At 40.8% G+C, this 21,943-nt stretch overlaps 1 protein-coding gene across 1 annotated transcript in view; it reads right to left on the reverse strand.

The window, feature by feature from the left end:
- Window positions 1–918: 918 nt before the first annotated feature.
- Window positions 919–21,943, reverse strand: part of LOC139396836 (serine/threonine-protein kinase DCLK2-like) — a gene marked incomplete at both ends in the record, with an annotated part of 76,946 nt that continues 55,921 nt past the window's right edge. The window contains 4 exons of the mRNA XM_071143753.1: window positions 919–1,015; window positions 11,976–12,053; window positions 12,293–12,426; window positions 13,194–13,340. Of these exons, the coding sequence (XP_070999854.1) occupies window positions 919–1,015; window positions 11,976–12,053; window positions 12,293–12,426; window positions 13,194–13,340 (456 nt within the window). The remainder of the gene's footprint in view (window positions 1,016–11,975; window positions 12,054–12,292; window positions 12,427–13,193; window positions 13,341–21,943) is intronic.

Genomic DNA, 21,943 nt, shown 5'->3' on the forward strand with positions numbered 1-21,943 from the left:
CGAGAGAGAGAGAGAGAGAGGCAGAGAGAGCGAGAGAGAGAGAGAGAGAGAGGCAGAGAGAGCGAGAGAGAGAGAGAGAGAGAGGCAGAGAGAGCGAGAGAGAGAGAGAGAGGCAGAGAGAGCGAGAGAGAGAGAGGCAGAGAGAGCGAGAGAGAGAGAGGCAGAGAGAGAGAGAGAGGCAGAGAGAGCGAGAGAGAGAGAGAGAGGCAGAGAGAGCGAGAGAGAGCGAGAGAGCGCGAGAGAGCGCGAGAGAGAGCGCGAGAGAGCGCGAGAGAGAGCGCGAGAGAGCGCGAGAGAGAGCGCGAGAGAGAGCGCGAGAGAGAGCGAGAGAGAGCGAGAGAGAGCGCGAGAGAGCGAGAGAGAGCGAGAGAGAGCGAGAGAGAGCGAGAGAGAGCGAGAGAGAGCGAGAGAGAGCGAGAGAGAGCGAGAGAGAGCGAGAGAGAGCGAGAGAGAGCGAGAGAGAGAGCGAGAGAGAGCGAGAGTGCGAGAGAGCGAGAGAGCGAGAGAGCGAGAGAGCGAGAGAGAGAGCGAGAGAGAGCGAGAGAGAGCGAGAGAGAGCGAGAGAGAGCGAGAGAGAGCGAGAGAGAGCGAGAGAGAGCGAGAGAGAGCGAGCGAGAGAGCGAGCGAGAGAGAGAGAGAGAGCGAGAGAGTTCGAGCGAGCGAGCGAGAGAGCGAGCGAGAGAGAGAGCGAGCGACAGAGAGAGCGAGAGAGCATAAAAGAGGGGAGCGGGATGTGTGAACAGAAGAAGAGATGGTGTGTGTGCATCTCCTCTTTCCAAACCATCCCTCTCTTTCTTCACTCCCGCCTCCTTCATTCCGGGAGATCTCAACGGGACCCTCCCGCCCCCTCATTGCTGCCACCCAAATGTAATGGGGGCTGACGCGACAGGGGTGGTGTGTCTGTGTGTGGTGGTTTACCTTGGCTGAGTCCGTGACGTTGTCCCAGTAGGGAGCAGGGAAGTCCAGTCGTCCCACCAGGATCTGGTCAAACAGGTCCTCTTGAAGGTTGTCCTCACTGTACAGAGAAACATACTATGCTGTGAACAGATGGATACTTCAGCATACACCCACAAATACTGTAGTACACACACACACACACACACACACACACACACACACACACACACACACACACACACACACACACACACACACACACACACACACACACACACACACACACACACACACACACACACACATTATATTCATGTCACATTCAAAGACACACAGCGTCAGAATAACTCTGACACCATTGTCCTATCTATCCCCTCACCTTCCCTCACTAACTGGCTGCATTTTCCAATTCAGCACCAGGAATCAATTCAAGGACACACCAGAACACAACAAGAGTAGCCACAGAAGAGGTACAAGTAGGGGGAGGATAGGACGACATAATAAATCTCTCAGCTCTATTCTGGCAGACAATCCTCACTGCAATGACACTACTATCCAGAGACCTTGTCTATGTCTATGCCGAACGGTTAATCTATGCGAGATCACAGTTATGCTAAACCGCAAGTATAAAAAAACATCAAATGAATTCATGTAAATTCACATCTCCTATTTTTAAATAGCTGAATAATGTGCGAGGGCCAGACGCCTGGGTTTACACTAAGGAAGCCGAACAGATGTGCTAGGCTAGCCCACTCAACACTTGATTTTCAGCGTAAGGACTATGGGAACATTTACAGGTCATTCCCGAGACCAATTAGACATTTCTAAGAGTTTTCCAACAGTAAGGATTAAATCCCCGTTTTCTGTAAGTTAAAGCACATCCTAGACAGGCTAGTAGAGGTTTAACTGTGTGAATCAGATATGAAGCAGGTGGCCAATCGTAGAATATCAGAGATTATCATGTTAACATTAAGCGTGGTGACTGTGTAATGAACGCCATCCCATCAAGGACCAGCCACGTTGTTATGTGGTGTACCTGAGAATATATCCCTTTAGGAGTTCTGGAGGTTAAATAACATTGTGTAGTTTACTGTAGGTTACATAACATTGTGTAGTGTACTGTAGGTGTCTGGAGGTTAAATAACATTGTGTAGTGTACTGTAGGTGTCTGGAGGTTAAATGACATTGTGTAGTGTACTGTAGGTGTCTGGAGGTTAAATAACATTGTGTAGTGTACTGTAGGTGTCTGGAGGTTAAATAACATTGTGTAGTGTACTGTAGGTTACATAACATTGTGTAGTGTACTGTAGGTGTCTGGAGGTTACATAACATTGTGTAGTGTACTGTAGGTTACATAACATTGTGTAGTGTACTGGAGGTGTCTGGAGGTTAAATAACATTGTGTAGTGTACTGTAGGTGTCTGGAGGTTAAATAACATTGTGTAGTGTACTGTAGGTTAAATAACATTGTGTAGTGTACTGTAGGTGTCTGGAGGGTACATAACATTGTGTAGTGTACTGTAGGTTACATAACATTGTGTAGTGTACTGGAGGTGTTCTGGAGGTTAAATAACATTGTGTAGTGTACTGTAGGTTACATAACATTGTGTAGTGTACTGGAGGTGTCTGGAGGTTAAATAACATTGTGTAGTGTACTGTAGGTGTCTGGAGGTTAAATAACATTGTGTAGTGTACTGTAGGTGTCTGGAGGTTACATAACATTGTGTAGTGTACTGTAGGTGTCTGGAGGTTACATAACATTGTGTAGAGTACTGGAGGTGTCTGGAGATTAAAAAACATTGTGTAGTGTACTGTAGGTGTCTGGAGGTTAAATAACATTGTGTAGTGTACTGTAGGTGTCTGGAGGTTACATAACATTGTGTAGTGTACTGTAGGTGTCTGGAGGTTACATAACATTGTGTAGTGTACTGTAGGTGTCTGGAGGTTAAATAACATTGTGTAGTGTACTGTAGGTGTCTGGAGGTTACATAACATTGTGTAGTGTACTGTAGGTGTCTGGAGGTTACATAACATTGTGTAGTGTACTGTAGGTGTCTGGAGGTTAAATAACATTGTGTAGTGTACTGTAGGTGTCTGGAGGTTAAATAACATTGTGTAGTGTACTGTAGGTTACATAACATTGTGTAGTGTACTGTAGGTTACATAACATTGTGTAGTATACTGTAGGTGTCTGGAGGTTAAATAACATTGTGTAGTGTACTGTAGGTGTCTGGAGGTTAAATAACATTGTGTAGTGTACTGTAGGTGTCTGGAGGTTAAATAACATTGTGTAGTGTACTGTAGGTGTCTGGAGGTTAAATAACATTGTGTAGTGTACTGTAGGTGTTCTGGAGGTTAAATAACATTGTGTAGTGTACTGTAGGTGTCTGGAGGTTACATAACATTGTGTAGAGTACTGGAGGTGTCTGGAGGTTAAATAACATTGTGTAGTGTACTGTAGGTGTCTGGAGGTTAAATAACATTGTGTAGTGTACTGTAGGTGTCTGGAGGTTAAATAACATTGTGTAGTGTACTGGAGGTTACATAACATTGTGTAGTGTACTGGAGTTTACATAACATTGTGTAGTGTACTGGAGGTTACATAACATTGTGTAGTGTACTGGAGTTTACATAACATTGTGTAGTGTACTGTAGGTGTTCTGGAGGTTAAATAACATTGTGTAGTGTACTGTAGGTGTCTGGAGGTTAAATAACATTGTGTAGTGTACTGTAGGTGTCTGGAGGTTAAATAACATTGTGTAGTGTACTGTAGGTGTCTGGAGGTTAAATAACATTGTGTAGTGTACTGTAGGTTAAATAACATTGTGTAGTGTACTGTAGGTTACATAACATTGTGTAGTGTACTGTAGGTGTCTGGAGGTTACATAACATTGTGTAGTGTACTGTAGGTGTTCTGGAGGTTAAATAACATTGTGTAGTGTACTGTAGGTTACATAACATTGTGTAGTGTACTGTAGGTGTCTGGAGGTTAAATAACATTGTGTAGTGTACTGTAGGTTACATAACATTGTGTAGTGTACTGGAGGTTACATAACATTGTGTAGTGTACTGGAGTTTACATAACATTGTGTAGTGTACTGTAGGTGTTCTGGAGGTTAAATAACATTGTGTAGTGTACTGTAGGTGTCTGGAGGTTAAATAACATTGTGTAGTGTACTGTAGGTGTCTGGAGGTTAAATAACATTGTGTAGTGTACTGTAGGTGTCTGGAGGTTAAATAACATTGTGTAGTGTACTGTAGGTTAAATAACATTGTGTAGTGTACTGTAGGTTACATAACATTGTGTAGTGTACTGTAGGTGTCTGGAGGTTACATACCATTGTGTAGTGTACTGTAGGTGTTCTGGAGGTTAAATAACATTGTGTAGTGTACTGTAGGTTACATAACATTGTGTAGTGTACTGTAGGTGTCTGGAGGTTACATAACATTGTGTAGAGTACTGGAGGTGTCTGGAGGTTAAATAACATTGTGTAGTGTACTGGAGGTGTCTGGAGGTTAAATAACATTGTGTAGTGTACTGGAGGTGTCTGGAGATTAAATAACATTGTGTAGTGTACTGTAGGTGTCTGGAGGTTAAATAACATTGTGTAGTGTACTGTAGGTGTCTGGAGGTTAAATAACATTGTGTAGTGTACTGTAGGTGTCTGGAGGTTAAATAACATTGTGTAGAGTACTGGAGGTGTCTGGAGGTTAAATAACATTGTGTAGTGTACTGTAGGTGTCTGGAGGTTAAATAACATTGTGTAGTGTACTGTAGGTGTCTGGAGGTTAAATAACATTGTGTAGTGTACTGTAGGTTACATAACATTGTGTAGTGTACTGTAGGTGTTCAGTAGGTTACATAACATTGTGTAGTGTACTGTAGGTGTTCTGTAGGTTACATAACATTGTGTAGTGTACTGTAGGTGTCTGGAGGTTAAATAACATTGTGTAGTGTACTGTAGGTGTTCTGGAGGTTAAATAACATTGTGTAGTGTACTGTAGGTGTCTGGAGGTTAAATAACATTGTGTAGTATACTGTAGGTGTCTGGAGGTTAAATAACATTGTATAGTGTACTGTAGGTTAAATAACATTGTGTAGTGTACTGTAGGTGTTCTGGAGGTTAAATAACATTGTGTAGTGTACTGTAGGTTAAATAACATTGTGTAGTGTACTGTAGGTTAAATAACATTGTGTAGTGTACTGTAGGTGTTCTGGAGGTTAAATAACATTGTGTAGTGTACTGTAGGTTAAATAACATTGTGTAGTGTACTGGAGGTTAAATAACATTGTGTAGTGTACTGTAGGTGTCTGGAGGTTAAATAACATTGTGTAGTGTACTGTAGGTGTCTGGAGGTTACATAACATTGTGTAGTGTACTGTAGGTGTCTGGAGGTTACATAACATTGTGTAGTGTACTGTAGGTGTTCTGGAGGTTAAATAACATTGTGTAGTGTACTGTAGGTTACATAACATTGTGTAGTGTACTGTAGGTGTCTGGAGGTTAAATAACATTGTGTAGTGTACTGTAGGTTACATAACATTGTGTAGTGTACTGGAGGTTACATAACATTGTGTAGTGTACTGGAGTTTACATAACATTGTGTAGTGTACTGTAGGTGTTCTGGAGGTTAAATAACATTGTGTAGTGTACTGTAGGTGTCTGGAGGTTAAATAACATTGTGTAGTGTACTGTAGGTGTCTGGAGGTTAAATAACATTGTGTAGTGTACTGTAGGTGTCTGGAGGTTAAATAACATTGTGTAGTGTACTGTAGGTTAAATAACATTGTGTAGTGTACTGTAGGTTACATAACATTGTGTAGTGTACTGTAGGTGTCTGGAGGTTACATACCATTGTGTAGTGTACTGTAGGTGTTCTGGAGGTTAAATAACATTGTGTAGTGTACTGTAGGTTACATAACATTGTGTAGTGTACTGTAGGTGTCTGGAGGTTACATAACATTGTGTAGAGTACTGGAGGTGTCTGGAGGTTAAATAACATTGTGTAGTGTACTGGAGGTGTCTGGAGGTTAAATAACATTGTGTAGTGTACTGGAGGTGTCTGGAGATTAAATAACATTGTGTAGTGTACTGTAGGTGTCTGGAGGTTAAATAACATTGTGTAGTGTACTGTAGGTGTCTGGAGGTTAAATAACATTGTGTAGTGTACTGTAGGTGTCTGGAGGTTAAATAACATTGTGTAGAGTACTGGAGGTGTCTGGAGGTTAAATAACATTGTGTAGTGTACTGTAGGTGTCTGGAGGTTAAATAACATTGTGTAGTGTACTGTAGGTGTCTGGAGGTTAAATAACATTGTGTAGTGTACTGTAGGTTACATAACATTGTGTAGTGTACTGTAGGTGTTCAGTAGGTTACATAACATTGTGTAGTGTACTGTAGGTGTTCTGTAGGTTACATAACATTGTGTAGTGTACTGTAGGTGTCTGGAGGTTAAATAACATTGTGTAGTGTACTGTAGGTGTTCTGGAGGTTAAATAACATTGTGTAGTGTACTGTAGGTGTCTGGAGGTTAAATAACATTGTGTAGTATACTGTAGGTGTCTGGAGGTTAAATAACATTGTATAGTGTACTGTAGGTTAAATAACATTGTGTAGTGTACTGTAGGTGTTCTGGAGGTTAAATAACATTGTGTAGTGTACTGTAGGTTAAATAACATTGTGTAGTGTACTGTAGGTTAAATAACATTGTGTAGTGTACTGTAGGTGTTCTGGAGGTTAAATAACATTGTGTAGTGTACTGTAGGTTAAATAACATTGTGTAGTGTACTGGAGGTTAAATAACATTGTGTAGTGTACTGTAGGTGTCTGGAGGTTAAATAACATTGTGTAGTGTACTGTAGGTGTCTGGAGGTTACATAACATTGTGTAGTGTACTGTAGGTGTCTGGAGGTTACATAACATTGTGTAGTGTACTGTAGGTGTTCTGGAGGTTAAATAACATTGTGTAGTGTACTGGAGGTTACATAACATTGTGTAGTGTACTGTAGGTTACATAACATTGTGTAGTATACTGTAGGTGTCTGGAGGTTACATAACATTGTGTAGTGTACTGTAGGTGTCTGGAGGTTAAATAACATTGTGTAGTGTACTGTAGGTGTCTGGAGGTTAAATAACATTGTGTAGTGTACTGTAGGTGTCTGGAGGTTACATAACATTGTGTAGTGTACTGGAGGTTACATAACATTGTGTAGTGTACTGTAGGTTACATAACATTGTGTAGTGTACTGTAGGTGTCTGGAGGTTACATAACATTGTGTAGTGTACTGTAGGTGTCTGGAGGTTACATAACATTGTGTAGTGTACTGTAGGTTACATAACATTGTGTAGTGTACTGTAGGTGTCTGGAGGTTAAATAACATTGTGTAGTGTACTGTAGGTGTCTGGAGGTTAAATAACATTGTGTAGTGTACTGTAGGTGTCTGGAGGTTAAATAACATTGTGTAGTGTACTTTAGGTGTACTGGAGGTTAAATAACATTGTGTAGTGTACTGTAGGTGTCTGGAGTTTACATAACATTGTGTAGTGTACTGTAGGTGTCTGGAGGTTAAATAACATTGTGTAGTGTACTGTAGGTGTCTGGAGGTTAAATAACATTGTGTAGTATACTGTAGGTGTCTGGAGGTTACATAACATTGTGTAGTGTACTGTAGGTGTTCTGGAGGTTAAATAACATTGTGTAGTGTACTGGAGGTTACATAACATTGTGTAGTGTACTGTAGGTTAAATAACATTGTGTAGTGTACTGTAGGTGTTCTGGAGGTTACATAACATTGTGTAGTGTACTGTAGGTGTCTGGAGGTTAAATAACATTGTGTAGTGTACTGTAGGTGTCTGGAGGTTACATAACATTGTGTAGTGTACTGTAGGTGTTCTGGAGGTTAAATAACATTGTGTAGTGTACTGGAGGTTACATAACATTGTGTAGTGTACTGTAGGTGTCTGGAGGTTACATAACATTGTGTAGTGTACTGTAGGTTACATAACATTGTGTAGTATACTGTAGGTGTCTGGAGGTTACATAACATTGTGTAGTGTACTGTAGGTGTCTGGAGGTTAAAAAACATTGTGTAGTGTACTGTAGGTGTCTGGAGGTTAAATAACATTGTGTAGTGTACTGTAGGTGTCTGGAGGTTAAATAACATTGTGTAGTGTACTGTAGGTGTCTGGAGGTTACATAACATTGTGTAGTGTACTGGAGGTTACATAACATTGTGTAGTGTACTGTAGGTTACATAACATTGTGTAGTGTACTGTAGGTGTCTGGAGGTTACATAACATTGTGTAGTGTACTGTAGGTGTCTGGAGGTTACATAACATTGTGTAGTGTACTGTAGGTTACATAACATTGTGTAGTGTACTGTAGGTGTCTGGAGGTTACACAACATTGTGTAGTGTACTGTAGGTGTCTGGAGGTTAAATAACATTGTGTAGTGTACTGTAGGTGTCTGGAGGTTAAATAACATTGTGTAGTGTACTGTAGGTGTCTGGAGGTTACATAACATTGTGTAGTGTACTGTAGGTGTCTGGAGGTTACATAACATTGTGTAGTGTACTGTAGGTGTTCTGGAGGTTAAATAACATTGTGTAGTGTACTGGAGGTTACATAACATTGTGTAGTGTACTGTAGGTTACATAACATTGTGTAGTATACTGTAGGTGTCTGGAGGTTACATAACATTGTGTAGTGTACTGTAGGTGTCTGGAGGTTAAATAACATTGTGTAGTGTACTGTAGGTGTCTGGAGGTTAAATAACATTGTGTAGTGTACTGTAGGTGTTCTGGAGGTTAAATAACATTGTGTAGTGTACTGTAGGTGTCTGGAGGTTAAATAACATTGTGTAGTGTACTGTAGGTGTCTGGAGGTTAAATAACATTGTGTAGTATACTGTAGGTTACATAACATTGTGTAGTGTACTGTAGGTGTTCTGGAGGTTACATAACATTGTGTAGTGTACTGTAGGTGTCTGGAGGTTAAATAACATTGTGTAGTGTACTGTAGGTGTTCTGGAGGTTAAATAACATTGTGTAGTGTACTGTAGGTGTCTGGAGGTTACATAACATTGTGTAGTGTACTGTAGGTGTCTGGAGGTTACATAACATTGTGTAGTGTACTGTAGGTGTCTGGAGGTTACATAACATTGTGTACTGTAGGTGTCTGGAGGTTACATAACATTGTGTAGTGTACTGTAGGTTACATAACATTGTGTAGTGTACTGTAGGTGTCTGGAGGTTAAATAACATTGTGTAGTGTACTGTAGGTGTCTGGAGGTTACATAACATTGTGTAGTGTACTGGAGGTTACATAACATTGTGTAGTGTACTGTAGGTTACATAACATTGTGTAGTGTACTGTAGGTGTCTGGAGGTTACAAAACATTGTGTAGTGTACTGTAGGTGTCTGGAGGTTACATAACATTGTGTAGTGTACTGTAGGTTACATAACATTGTGTAGTGTACTGTAGGTGTCTGGAGGTTAAATAACATTGTGTAGTGTACTGTAGGTGTCTGGAGGTTAAATAACATTGTGTAGTGTACTGTAGGTGTCTGGAGGTTAAATAACATTGTGTAGTGTACTTTAGGTGTACTGGAGGTTAAATAACATTGTGTAGTGTACTGTAGGTGTCTGGAGTTTACATAACATTGTGTAGTGTACTGTAGGTTAAATAACATTGTGTAGTGTACTGTAGGTGTTCTGGAGGTTACATAACATTGTGTAGTGTACTGTAGGTGTCTGGAGGTTAAATAACATTGTGTAGTGTACTGTAGGTGTCTGGAGGTTACATAACATTGTGTAGTGTACTGTAGGTGTTCTGGAGGTTAAATAACATTGTGTAGTGTACTGGAGGTTACATAACATTGTGTAGTGTACTGTAGGTGTCTGGAGGTTACATAACATTGTGTAGTGTACTGTAGGTTACATAACATTGTGTAGTATACTGTAGGTGTCTGGAGGTTACATAACATTGTGTAGTGTACTGTAGGTGTCTGGAGGTTAAAAAACATTGTGTAGTGTACTGTAGGTGTCTGGAGGTTAAATAACATTGTGTAGTGTACTGTAGGTGTCTGGAGGTAAAATAACATTGTGTAGTGTACTGTAGGTGTCTGGAGGTTACATAACATTGTGTAGTGTACTGGAGGTTACATAACATTGTGTAGTGTACTGTAGGTTACATAACATTGTGTAGTGTACTGTAGGTGTCTGGAGGTTACATAACATTGTGTAGTGTACTGTAGGTGTCTGGAGGTTACATAACATTGTGTAGTGTACTGTAGGTTACATAACATTGTGTAGTGTACTGTAGGTGTCTGGAGGTTACACAACATTGTGTAGTGTACTGTAGGTGTCTGGAGGTTACATAACATTGTGTAGTGTACTGTAGGTGTCTGGAGGGTACATAACATTGTGTAGTGTACTGTAGGTGTTCTGGAGGTTAAATAACATTGTGTAGTGTACTGTAGGTTAAATAACATTGTGTAGTGTACTGTAGGTTACATAACATTGTGTAGTATACTGTAGGTGTCTGGAGGTTACATAACATTGTGTAGTGTACTGTAGGTGTTCTGGATGTTACATAACATTGTGTAGTGTACTGTAGGTGTCTGGAGGTTAAATAACATTGTGTAGTGTACTGTAGGTGTCTGGAGGTTACATAACATTGTGTAGTGTACTGTAGGTGTCTGGAGGTTACATAACATTGTGTAGTGTACTGTAGGTGTCTGGAGGTTACATAACATTGTGTAGTGTACTGTAGGTGTCTGGAGGTTACATAACATTGTGTAGTGTACTGTAGGTTACATAACATTGTGTAGTGTACTGTAGGTGTCTGGAGGTTAAATAACATTGTGTAGTGTACTGTAGGTGTCTGGAGGTTACATAACATTGTGTAGTGTACTGTAGGTGTCTGGAGGTTACATAACATTGTGTAGTGTACTGGAGGTTACATAAAATTGTGTAGTGTACTGTAGGTGTTCTGGAGGTTAAATAACATTGTGTAGTGTACTGTAGGTGTCTGGAGGTTACATAACATTGTGTAGTGTACTGTAGGTGTTCTGGAGGTTAAATAACATTGTGTACTGTAGGTGTCTGGAGGTTAAATAACATTGTGTAGTGTACTGTAGGTGTTCTGGAGGTTAAATAACATTGTGTAGTGTACTGTAGGTGTCTGGAGGTTAAATAACATTGTGTAGTGTACTGTAGGTGTCTGGAGGTTAAATAACATTGTGTAGTGTACTGTAGGTGTCTGGAGGTTAAATAACATTGTGTAGTGTACTGTAGGTGTTCTGGAGGTTAAATAACATTGTGTAGTGTACTGTAGGTTACATAACATTGTGTAGTGTACTGTAGGTGTCTGGAGGTTACATAACATTGTGTAGTGTACTGTAGGTGTCTGGAGGTTACATAACATTGTGTAGTGTACTGTAGGTGTCTGGAGGTTAAATAACATTGTGTAGTGTACTGTAGGTGTTCTGGAGGTTAAATAACATTGTGTAGTGTACTGTAGGTTACATAACATTGTGTAGTGTACTGTAGGTGTCTGGAGGTTACATAACATTGTGTAGTGTACTGTAGGTGTCTGGAGGTTACATAACATTGTGTAGTGTACTGTAGGTGTCTGGAGGTTACATAACATTGTGTAGTGTACTGTAGGTTACATAACATTGTGTAGTGTACTGTAGGTGTCTGGAGGTTAAATAACATTGTGCAGTGTACTGTAGGTGTCTGGAGGTTACATAACATTGTGTAGTGTACTGTAGGTGTCTGGAGGTTAAATAACATTGTGTAGTGTACTGGAGGTTACATAAAATTTTGTAGTGTACTGTAGGTGTTCTGGAGGTTAAATAACATTGTGTAGTGTACTGTAGGTGTCTGGAGGTTACATAACATTGTGTAGTGTACTGTAGGTGTCTGGAGGTTAAATAACATTGTGTAGTGTACTGTAGGTGTTCTGGAGGTTAAATAACATTGTGTAGTGTACTGTAGGTGTTCTGGAGGTTACATAACATTGTGTAGTGTACTGTAGGTGTCTGGAGGTTAAATAACATTGTGTAGTGTACCTGCGGAAGGGAGGAAAGCCACACAGCAGGATGTAAGTGATGACCCCAGTTGCCCAGATATCCACCTTCAGACCATAACTGGGAGGAGAGAGAGAGAGAAGAGATGGAGAAAGAGCAGAGAGAAAGAGCAGAGGGGGAAGAGAGAGAGCAGAGCAAGAAAGAGAGGGAAAGCGAGAGCAGAGGGGGAAAGAGAGCGAGCAGAGAGAGAGAAATATGAAGGAAGTATTGTTTAACATCCGTGTGGGATTCCTCTTCAGCGGCGCTAGTCACTAGAATGTCTGATGCTATGGATACAGGTACAGTTGGCAGTAACTCACCCAGCCTCAGCGATGATCTCAGGGGCCACGTAGGTGGGGGTTCCACACACGGTGTGCAGGGGCCCCTCAACCACAGTGGCCAGACCAAAGTCCCCCAGCTTCAGAGACTTAGTGCCGTCAAGGTACTCACACACCTAAGGGGCAGACACACAAAACATAGTTACCAACTCATGTTACCTCAATTCAAAAGGCATTGTGCATTTCATATACAAATACTTTAGCATGCCATATGAAAATCTGAAATCTCATATCCATAGTACACAGCGTTGTACGAGCTCTTCAGTTTCTTGGCAATTTCTTGCATGGAATAGCCTTCATTTCTCAAAACAAGAATACACTGACAAGTTTCAGAAGAAAGTTATTTGTTTCTGGCCATTTTGAGCCTGTAATCGAACCCACAAATGCTGATGCTCCAGATATCCAACTAGTTTACAGGAGGGCAAGTTTTATTGCTTCTTTAATCAGAATAACAGTTTTCAGCTGTGCTAACATAATTACAAAAGGGTTTTATAATGAATAGCCTTTTAAAATTATAAACATGGATTAGCAAACACAGGAGTGATGGTTGCTGATAATGGGCCTCCGTACGCCTATGCACTTATTCCATTAAAAATCAGGCGTTTCCAGCTACAATAGTCATTTACAACATTAACAGTAACACTGTATTCCTGATCAATTTGATGTTATTTAATGGACAAAAAAATTGCTTTTCTTTCAAAAACAAGGACATTTCTACGTGACCCCAAACCTTTGAAAGGTAGTGTATGTCTCGGCCACTCTGGTGGAACTGTGTCACAACAATTCTGACATAACTACTGTATGTCAATTCAACAACATATGATCTTACAGTGTACAGTGTAGCTGGCTACCCCAGTCTTCAGTGTGGTCCCTCACTACTCACCAGCAGGTTCTCAGGCTTGATGTCTCTGTGTACTATGTTCATGCTGTGGAGGTACTTCAGGGCTCCAGCCAGGTTAAACACCATGACACTGGCATCTCTCTCTGTGTACTTAGTGGAGGACGTGATGGCATCAAACAGGTCGCCACCCTGCAGGAAATGGACGCATTAGACACATTCATGTTGAATTAAGAACTTACCTAAATGATAAGGTACCTAAAATATGAATGTTGCATGCACTGATGAGGTGCAGAATACTGCTGTAGTGGTCAGTAGTGGTTGACTAGATACTGTAGAGGTCAGTAGTGGTTGACTAGATACTGTAGAGGTCAGTAGTGGTTGAATAGATACTGTAGAGGTCAGTAGTGGTTGACTAGATACTGTAGAGGTCAGTAGTGGTTGAATAGATACTGTAGAGGTCATTCATTGGTGGTTGAATAGATACTGTAGTGGTCAGTAGTGGTTGACTAGATACTGTAGAGGTTGTGGGAGAAAGATGTACATATAGGGAGGACCATAATACTGTAACACAAGAGAAAGATACACTTAGAGTGCATTTGCCATTCTGGTAAAATGCATTGGCTATTGTATAGGACAGGAGGCCAGAGTAATGCCATGAGAGCATAGGACAGCTGAACATACCAAGGTCAGAGGGACATACAAAGGAGGGGGTCAGCCAAATGACCAACTGATGGACTATAGACATAGGCCATATATTTTTAGGACATGAAGAGAAGAGACACATAGTCTACTAGTCCTAATAAGGACAGACATACCAAAGAACACACCAGGCTGAACGTAAGGGGGCCCATAGCATAAGATAGGCATGTATTATTTTTGGGACATGAAGAGGTCCTGTCACCATTATAACTTGACTGAAAGCAGATATGGGCGTTATCGAGCTGAACCAGCAGGATGCACAGATTGGGATATAATGGTGGCAGATAGACTGAGGGAAGAAACTTCATTTGCATGTGGGATGGACTCATATGTTGTATGTGTATAAATCAGAGCCAGTGCTCTGGACAAGTGTGTGTTCCGCAGACCATCTAGGCTTCTGATATGTTTGTATTAAAAGCCTATATTGAATTCACAAGTTCTTGTAAGTGTTACATTTTGTTAAGATTCTCCACGACAAGGTCAGTAGTGGTTGACTAGATACTGTAGAGGTCAGTAGTGGTTGACTAGATACTGTAGAGGTCCTTGGTGGTTGACTAGATACTGTAGAAGTCATTGGTGGTTGACTAGATACTGTAGAGGTCATTGGTGGTTGACTAGATACTGTAGAAGTCATTGGTGGTTGACTAGATACTGTAGAGGTCATTGGTGGTTGACTAGATACTGTAGAAGTCATTGGTGGTTGACTAGATACTGTAGAGGTCATTGGTGGTTGACTAGATACTTTAGAGGTCATTGGTGGTTGACTAGATACTGTAGAGGTCATTGGTGGTTGACTAGATTCTGTAGAGGTCATTGGTGGTTGACTAGATACTGTAGAGGTCATTGGTGGTTGACTAGATAATGTAGAGGTCATTGGTGGTTGACTAGATACTGTAGAGGTCATTGGTGGATGACTAGATACTGTAGAGGTCATTGGTGGTTGACTAGATACTGTAGAGGTCGGTAGTGGTTGAATAGATACTGTAGAGGTCGGTAGTGGTTGAATAGATACTGTAGTGGTTAACTAGATACTGTAGCGGTCAGTAGTGGTTAACTAGATACTGTAGAGGTCAATAGTGGTTGAATAGATACTGTAGAGGTTGACTAGATACTGTAGAGGTCATTAGTGGTTGACAAGATACTGTAGAGGTCAGTAGTGGTTGACTAGATACTGTAGAGGTCAGTAGTGGTTGACTAGATACTGTAGTGGTTAACTAGATACTGTAGAGGTCGGTAGTGGTTGAATAGATACTGTAGTGGTTGACTAGATACTGTAGAGGTTATTAGTGGTTGACTAGATACTGTAGTGGTTAACTAGATACTGTAGAGGTCGGAAGTGGTTGACTAGATACTGTAGTGGTTAACTAGATACTGTAGAGGTTGGTAGTGGTTGAATAGATACTGTAGTGGTTGACTAGATACTGTAGAGGTCGGTAGTGGTTGAATAGATACTGTCGTGGTTGACTAGATACTGTAGAGGTCAGTAGTGGTTGACTAGATACTGTAGAGGTCAGTAGTGGTTGACTAGATACTGTAGAGGTCAGTAGTGGTTGACTAGATACTGTAGAGGTCATTAGTGGTTGACTAGATACTGTAGTGGTTAACTAGATACTGTAGAGGTCGGTAGTGGTTGACTAGATACTGTAGTGGTTAACTAGATACTGTAGTGGTTAACTAGATACTGTAGTGGTTGACTAGATACTGTAGAGGTCAGTAGTGGTTGACTAGATACTGTAGAGGTCAGTAGTGGTTGACTAGATACTGTAGTGGTTGACTAGATACTGTAGTGGTTAACTAGATACTGTAGTGGTTAACTAGATACTGCACAGGTCAGTAGTGGTTAACTAGATACTGTAGAGGTCAGTAGTGGTTAACTAGATACTGTAGAGGTCAGTAGTGGTTAACTAGATACTGTAGAGGTCAGTAGTGGTTAACTAGATACTGTAGAGGTTAGTAGTGGTTGACTAGATACTGTAGAGGTCAGTAGTGGTTGACTAGATACTGTAGAGGTCAGTTGTGGTTGACTAGATACTGTAGAGGTCAGTAGTGGTTGACTAGATACTGTAGAGGTCAGTAGTGGTTGACTAGATACTGTAGAGGTCAGTAGTGGTTGACTAGATACTGTAGAGGTCAGTAGTGGTTGACTAGATACTGTAGAGGTCAGTAGTGGTTGAATAGATACTGTAGAGGTCAGAGTGGTTGAATAGATACTGTAGAGGTCAGTAGTGGTTGACTAGATACTGTAGAGGTCAGTAGTGGTTGACTAGATACTGTAGTGGATGACTAGATACTGTAGTGGTTGACTAGATACTGTAGTGGTTGAATAGATACTGTAGAGGTTGACTAGATACTGTAGAGGTCAGTAGTGGTTGAATAGATACTGTAGAGGTTGACTAGATACTGTAGAGGTCAGTAGTGGTTGAATAGATACTGTAGAGGTCAGTAGTGGTTGAATAGATACTGTAGAGGTTGACTAGATACTGTAGAGGTCAGTAGTGGTTGAATAGATACTGTAGAGGTCAGTAGTGGTTGACTAGATACTGTAGAGGTCAGTAGTGGTTGACTAGATACTGTAGTGGATGACTAGATACTGTAGTGGTTGAATAGATACTGTAGAGGTTGACTAGATACTGTAGAGGTCAGTAGTGGTTGAATAGATACTGTAGAGGTTGACTAGATACTGTAGAGGTTGAATAGATACTGTAGAGGTCAGTAGTGGTTGAATAGATACTGTAGAGGTCAGTAGTGGTTGAATAGATACTGTAGAGGTCAGTAGTGGTTGAATAGATACTGTAGAGGTCAGTAGTGGTTGACTAGATACTGTAGAGGTCAGTAGTGGTTGAATAGATACTGTAGAGGTCAGTAGTGGTTGACTAGATACTGTAGAGGTTGAATAGATACTGTAGAGGTCAGTAGTGGTTGAATAGATACTGTAGAGGTCAGTAGTGGTTGAATAGATACTGTAGAGGTTGACTAGATACTGTAGAGGTCAGTAGTGGTTGAATAGATACTGTAGAGGTCAGTAGTGGTTGAATAGATACTGTAGTGGTTGACTAGATACTGTAGAGGTCAGTAGTGGTTGAATAGATACTGTAGAGGTCAGTAGTGGTTGAATAGATACTGTAGTGGTTAACTAGATACTGTAGAGGTCGGTAGTGGTTGACTAGATACTGTAGTGGTTAACTAGATACTGTAGAGGTCGGTAGTGGTTGACTAGATACTGTAGTGGTTAACTAGATACTGTAGAGGTTGGTAGTGGTTGAATAGATACTGTAGTGGTTGACTAGATACTGTAGAGGTCGGTAGTGGTTGAATAGATACTGTCGTGGTTGACTAGATACTGTAGAGGTCAGTAGTGGTTGACTAGATACTGTAGAGGTCAGTAGTGGTTGACTAGATACTGTAGAGGTCGGTAGTGGTTGAATAGATACTGTAGTGGTTGACTAGATACTGTAGAGGTCGGTAGTGGTTGACTAGATACTGTAGAGGTCGGTAGTGGTTGAATAGATACTGTAGTGGTTGACTAGATACTGTAGAGCTCATTAGTGGTTGACTAGATACTGTAGTGGTTAACTAGATACTGTAGAGGTCGGTAGTGGTTGACTAGATACTGTAGAGGTCGGTAGTGGTTGACTAGATACTGTAGTGGTTAACTAGATCCTGTAGTGGTTAACTAGATACTGTAGTGGTTGACTAGATACTGTAGTGGTTAACTAGATACTGTAGAGGTCGGTAGTGGTTGACTAGATACTGTAGTGGTTAACTAGATACTGCACAGGTCAGTAGTGGTTAACTAGATACTGTAGAGGTCGGTAGTGGTTGACTAGATACTGTAGTGGTTAACTAGATCCTGTAGTGGTTAACTAGATACTGTAGTGGTTGACTAGATACTGTAGTGGTTAACTAGATACTGTAGAGGTCGGTAGTGGTTGACTAGATACTGTAGTGGTTAACTAGATACTGCACAGGTCAGTAGTGGTTAACTAGATACTGTAGAGGTCAGTAGTGGTTAACTAGATACTGTAGAGGTCAGTAGTGGTTGACTAGATACTGTAGAGGTCAGTAGTGGTTAACTAGATACTGTAGAGGTCAGTAGTGGTTGACTAGATACTGTAGAGGTCAGTAGTGGTTGACTAGATACTGTAGAGGTCAGTAGTGGTTGACTAGATACTGTAGAGGTCAGTAGTGGTTGACTAGATACTGTAGAGGTCAGTAGTGGTTGACTAGATACTGTAGAGGTCAGTAGTGGTTGAATAGATACTGTAGAGGTCAGAGTGGTTGAATAGATACTGTAGAGGTCAGTAGTGGTTGAATAGATACTGTAGAGGTCAGTAGTGGTTGACTAGATACTGTAGTGGATGACTAGATACTGTAGTGGTTGAATAGATACTGTAGAGGTTGACTAGATACTGTAGAGGTCAGTAGTGGTTGAATAGATACTGTAGAGGTTGACTAGATACTGTAGAGGTCAGTAGTGGTTGAATAGATACTGTAGAGGTTGACTAGATACTGTAGAGGTCAGTAGTGGTTGAATAGATACTGTAGAGGTTGACTAGATACTGTAGAGGTCAGTAGTGGTTGAATAGATACTGTAGAGGTTGACTAGATACTGTAGAGGTCAGTAGTGGTTGAATAGATACTGTAGAGGTCAGTAGTGGTTGACTAGATACTGTAGAGGTCAGTAGTGGTTGACTAGATACTGTAGTGGATGACTAGATACTGTAGTGGTTGAATAGATACTGTAGAGGTTGACTAGATACTGTAGAGGTCAGTAGTGGTTGAATAGATACTGTAGAGGTTGACTAGATACTGTAGAGGTCAGTAGTGGTTGAATAGATACTGTAGAGGTTGACTAGATACTGTAGAGGTCAGTAGTGGTTGAATAGATACTGTAGAGGTTGAATAGATACTGTAGAGGTCAGTAGTGGTTGAAAAGATACTGTAGAGGTCAGTAGTGGTTGAATAGATACTGTAGAGGTCAGTAGTGGTTGAATAGATACTGTAGAGGTCAGTAGTGGTTAACTAGATACTGTAGAGGTCGGTAGTGGTTGACTAGATACTGTAGTGGTTAACTAGATACTGTAGTGGTTGACTAGATACTGTAGAGGTCAGTAGTAGTTGACTAGATACTGTAGTGGTTAACTATATACTGTAGAGGTCGGTAGTGGTTGACTAGATACTGTAGTGGTTAACTAGATACTGTAGTGGTTAACTAGATACTGCACAGGTCAGTAGTGGTTAACTAGATACTGTAGAGGTCAGTAGTGGTTAACTAGATACTGTAGAGGTCAGTAGTGGTTGACTAGATACTGTAGAGGTCAGTAGTGGTTGAATAGATACTGTAGAGGTTGACTAGATACTGTAGAGGTTGACTAGATACTGTAGAGGTCAGTAGTGGTTGAATAGATACTGTAGAGGTTGACTAGATACTGTAGAGGTCAGTAGTGGTTGAATAGATACTGTAGAGGTCAGTAGTGGTTGAATAGATACTGTAGAGGTCAGTAGTGGTTGACTAGATACTGTAGTGGATGACTAGATACTGTAGTGGTTGAATAGATACTGTAGAGGTTGACTAGATACTGTAGAGGTTGAATAGATACTGTAGAGGTCAGTAGTGGTTGAATAGATACTGTAGAGGTCAGTAGTGGTTGAATAGATACTGTAGAGGTCAGTAGTGGTTGAATAGATACTGTAGAGGTCAGTAGTGGTTGAATAGATACTGTAGAGGTCAGTAGTGGTTGAATAGATACTGTAGAGGTCAGTAGTGGTTAACTAGATACTGTAGAGGTCGGTAGTGGTTGACTAGATACTGTAGTGGTTAACTAGATACTGTAGTGGTTAACTAGATACTGTAGTGGTTGACTAGATACTGTAGTGGTTAACTATATACTGTAGAGGTCGGTAGTGGTTGACTAGATACTGTAGTGGTTAACTAGATACTGTAGTGGTTAACTAGATACTGCACAGGTCAGTAGTGGTTAACTAGATACTGTAGAGGTCAGTAGTGGTTAACTAGATACTGTAGAGGTCAGTAGTGGTTAACTAGATACTGTAGAGGTCAGTAGTGGTTGACTAGATACTGTAGAGGTCAGTAGTGGTTGAATAGATACTGTAGAGGTTGACTAGATACTGTAGAGGTCAGTAGTGGTTGAATAGATACTGTAGAGGTTGACTAGATACTGTAGAGGTCAGTAGTGGTTGAATAGATACTGTAGAGGTCAGTAGTGGTTGAATAGATACTGTAGAGGTTGACTAGATACTGTAGAGGTCAGTAGTGGTTGAATAGATACTGTAGAGGTCAGTAGTGGTTGACTAGATACTGTAGAGGTCAGTAGTGGTTGACTAGATACTGTAGTGGATGACTAGATACTGTAGTGGTTGACTAGATACTGTAGTGTTTGAATAGATACTGTAGAGGTTGACTAGATACTGTAGAGGTTGAATAGATACTGTAGAGGTTGACTAGATACTGTAGTGGTTGAATAGATACTGTAGAGGTCAGTAGTGGTTGAATAGATACTGTAGAGGTCAGTAGTGGTTGAATAGATACTGTAGAGGTCAGTAGTGGTTGACTAGATACTGTAGAGGTCAGTAGTGGTTGACTAGATACTGTAGAGGTCAGTAGTGGTTGAATAGATACTGTAGAGGTCAGTAGTGGTTGACTAGATACTGTAGAGGTTGAATAGATACTGTAGAGGTCAGTAGTGGTTGAATAGATACTGTAGAGGTCAGTAGTGGTTGAATAGATACTGTAGAGGTTGACTAGATACTGTAGAGGTCAGTAGTGGTTGAATAGATACTGTAGAGGTCAGTAGTGGTTGAATAGATACTGTAGTGGTTGACTAGATACTGTAGAGGTCAGTAGTGGTTGAATAGATACTGTAGAGGTCAGTAGTGGTTGAATAGATACTGTAGTGGTTAACTAGATACTGTAGAGGTCGGTAGTGGTTGACTAGATACTGTAGTGGTTAACTAGATACTGTAGAGGTCGGTAGTGGTTGACTAGATACTGTAGTGGTTAACTAGATACTGTAGAGGTTGGTAGTGGTTGAATAGATACTGTAGTGGTTGACTAGATACTGTAGAGGTCGGTAGTGGTTGAATAGATACTGTCGTGGTTGACTAGATACTGTAGAGGTCAGTAGTGGTTGACTAGATACTGTAGAGGTCAGTAGTGGTTGACTAGATACTGTAGAGGTCGGTAGTGGTTGAATAGATACTGTAGTGGTTGACTAGATACTGTAGAGCTCATTAGTGGTTGACTAGATACTGTAGTGGTTAACTAGATACTGTAGAGGTCGGTAGTGGTTCACTAGATACTGTAGTGGTTAACTAGATACTGTAGTGGTTAACTAGATACTGCACAGGTCAGTAGTGGTTAACTAGATACTGTAGAGGTCAGTAGTGGTTGACTAGATACTGTAGTGGTTAACTAGATACTGTAGAGGTCGGTAGTGGTTGACTAGATACTGTAGTGGTTAACTAGATCCTGTAGTGGTTAACTAGATACTGTAGTGGTTGACTAGATACTGTAGTGGTTAACTAGATACTGTAGAGGTCGGTAGTGGTTGACTAGATACTGTAGTGGTTAACTAGATACTGCACAGGTCAGTAGTGGTTAACTAGATACTGTAGAGGTCAGTAGTGGTTAACTAGATACTGTAGAGGTCAGTAGTGGTTAACTAGATACTGTAGAGGTTAGTAGTGGTTGACTAGATACTGTAGAGGTCAGTAGTGGTTGACTAGATACTGTAGAGGTCAGTAGTGGTTGACTAGATACTGTAGAGGTCAGTAGTGGTTGACTAGATACTGTAGAGGTCAGTAGTGGTTGACTAGATACTGTAGAGGTCAGTAGTGGTTGACTAGATACTGTAGAGGTCAGTAGTGGTTGACTAGATACTGTAGAGGTCAGTAGTGGTTGAATAGATACTGTAGAGGTCAGAGTGGTTGAATAGATACTGTAGAGGTCAGTAGTGGTTGAATAGATACTGTAGAGGTCAGTAGTGGTTGACTAGATACTGTAGTGGATGACTAGATACTGTAGTGGTTGAATAGATACTGTAGAGGTTGACTAGATACTGTAGAGGTCAGTA

The sequence above is a fragment of the Oncorhynchus clarkii genome, unplaced genomic scaffold (genome assembly GCF_045791955.1).
Source record: "Oncorhynchus clarkii lewisi isolate Uvic-CL-2024 unplaced genomic scaffold, UVic_Ocla_1.0 unplaced_contig_8664_pilon_pilon, whole genome shotgun sequence".
In the NCBI taxonomy this organism is placed as follows: Eukaryota; Metazoa; Chordata; class Actinopteri; order Salmoniformes; family Salmonidae; genus Oncorhynchus; species Oncorhynchus clarkii.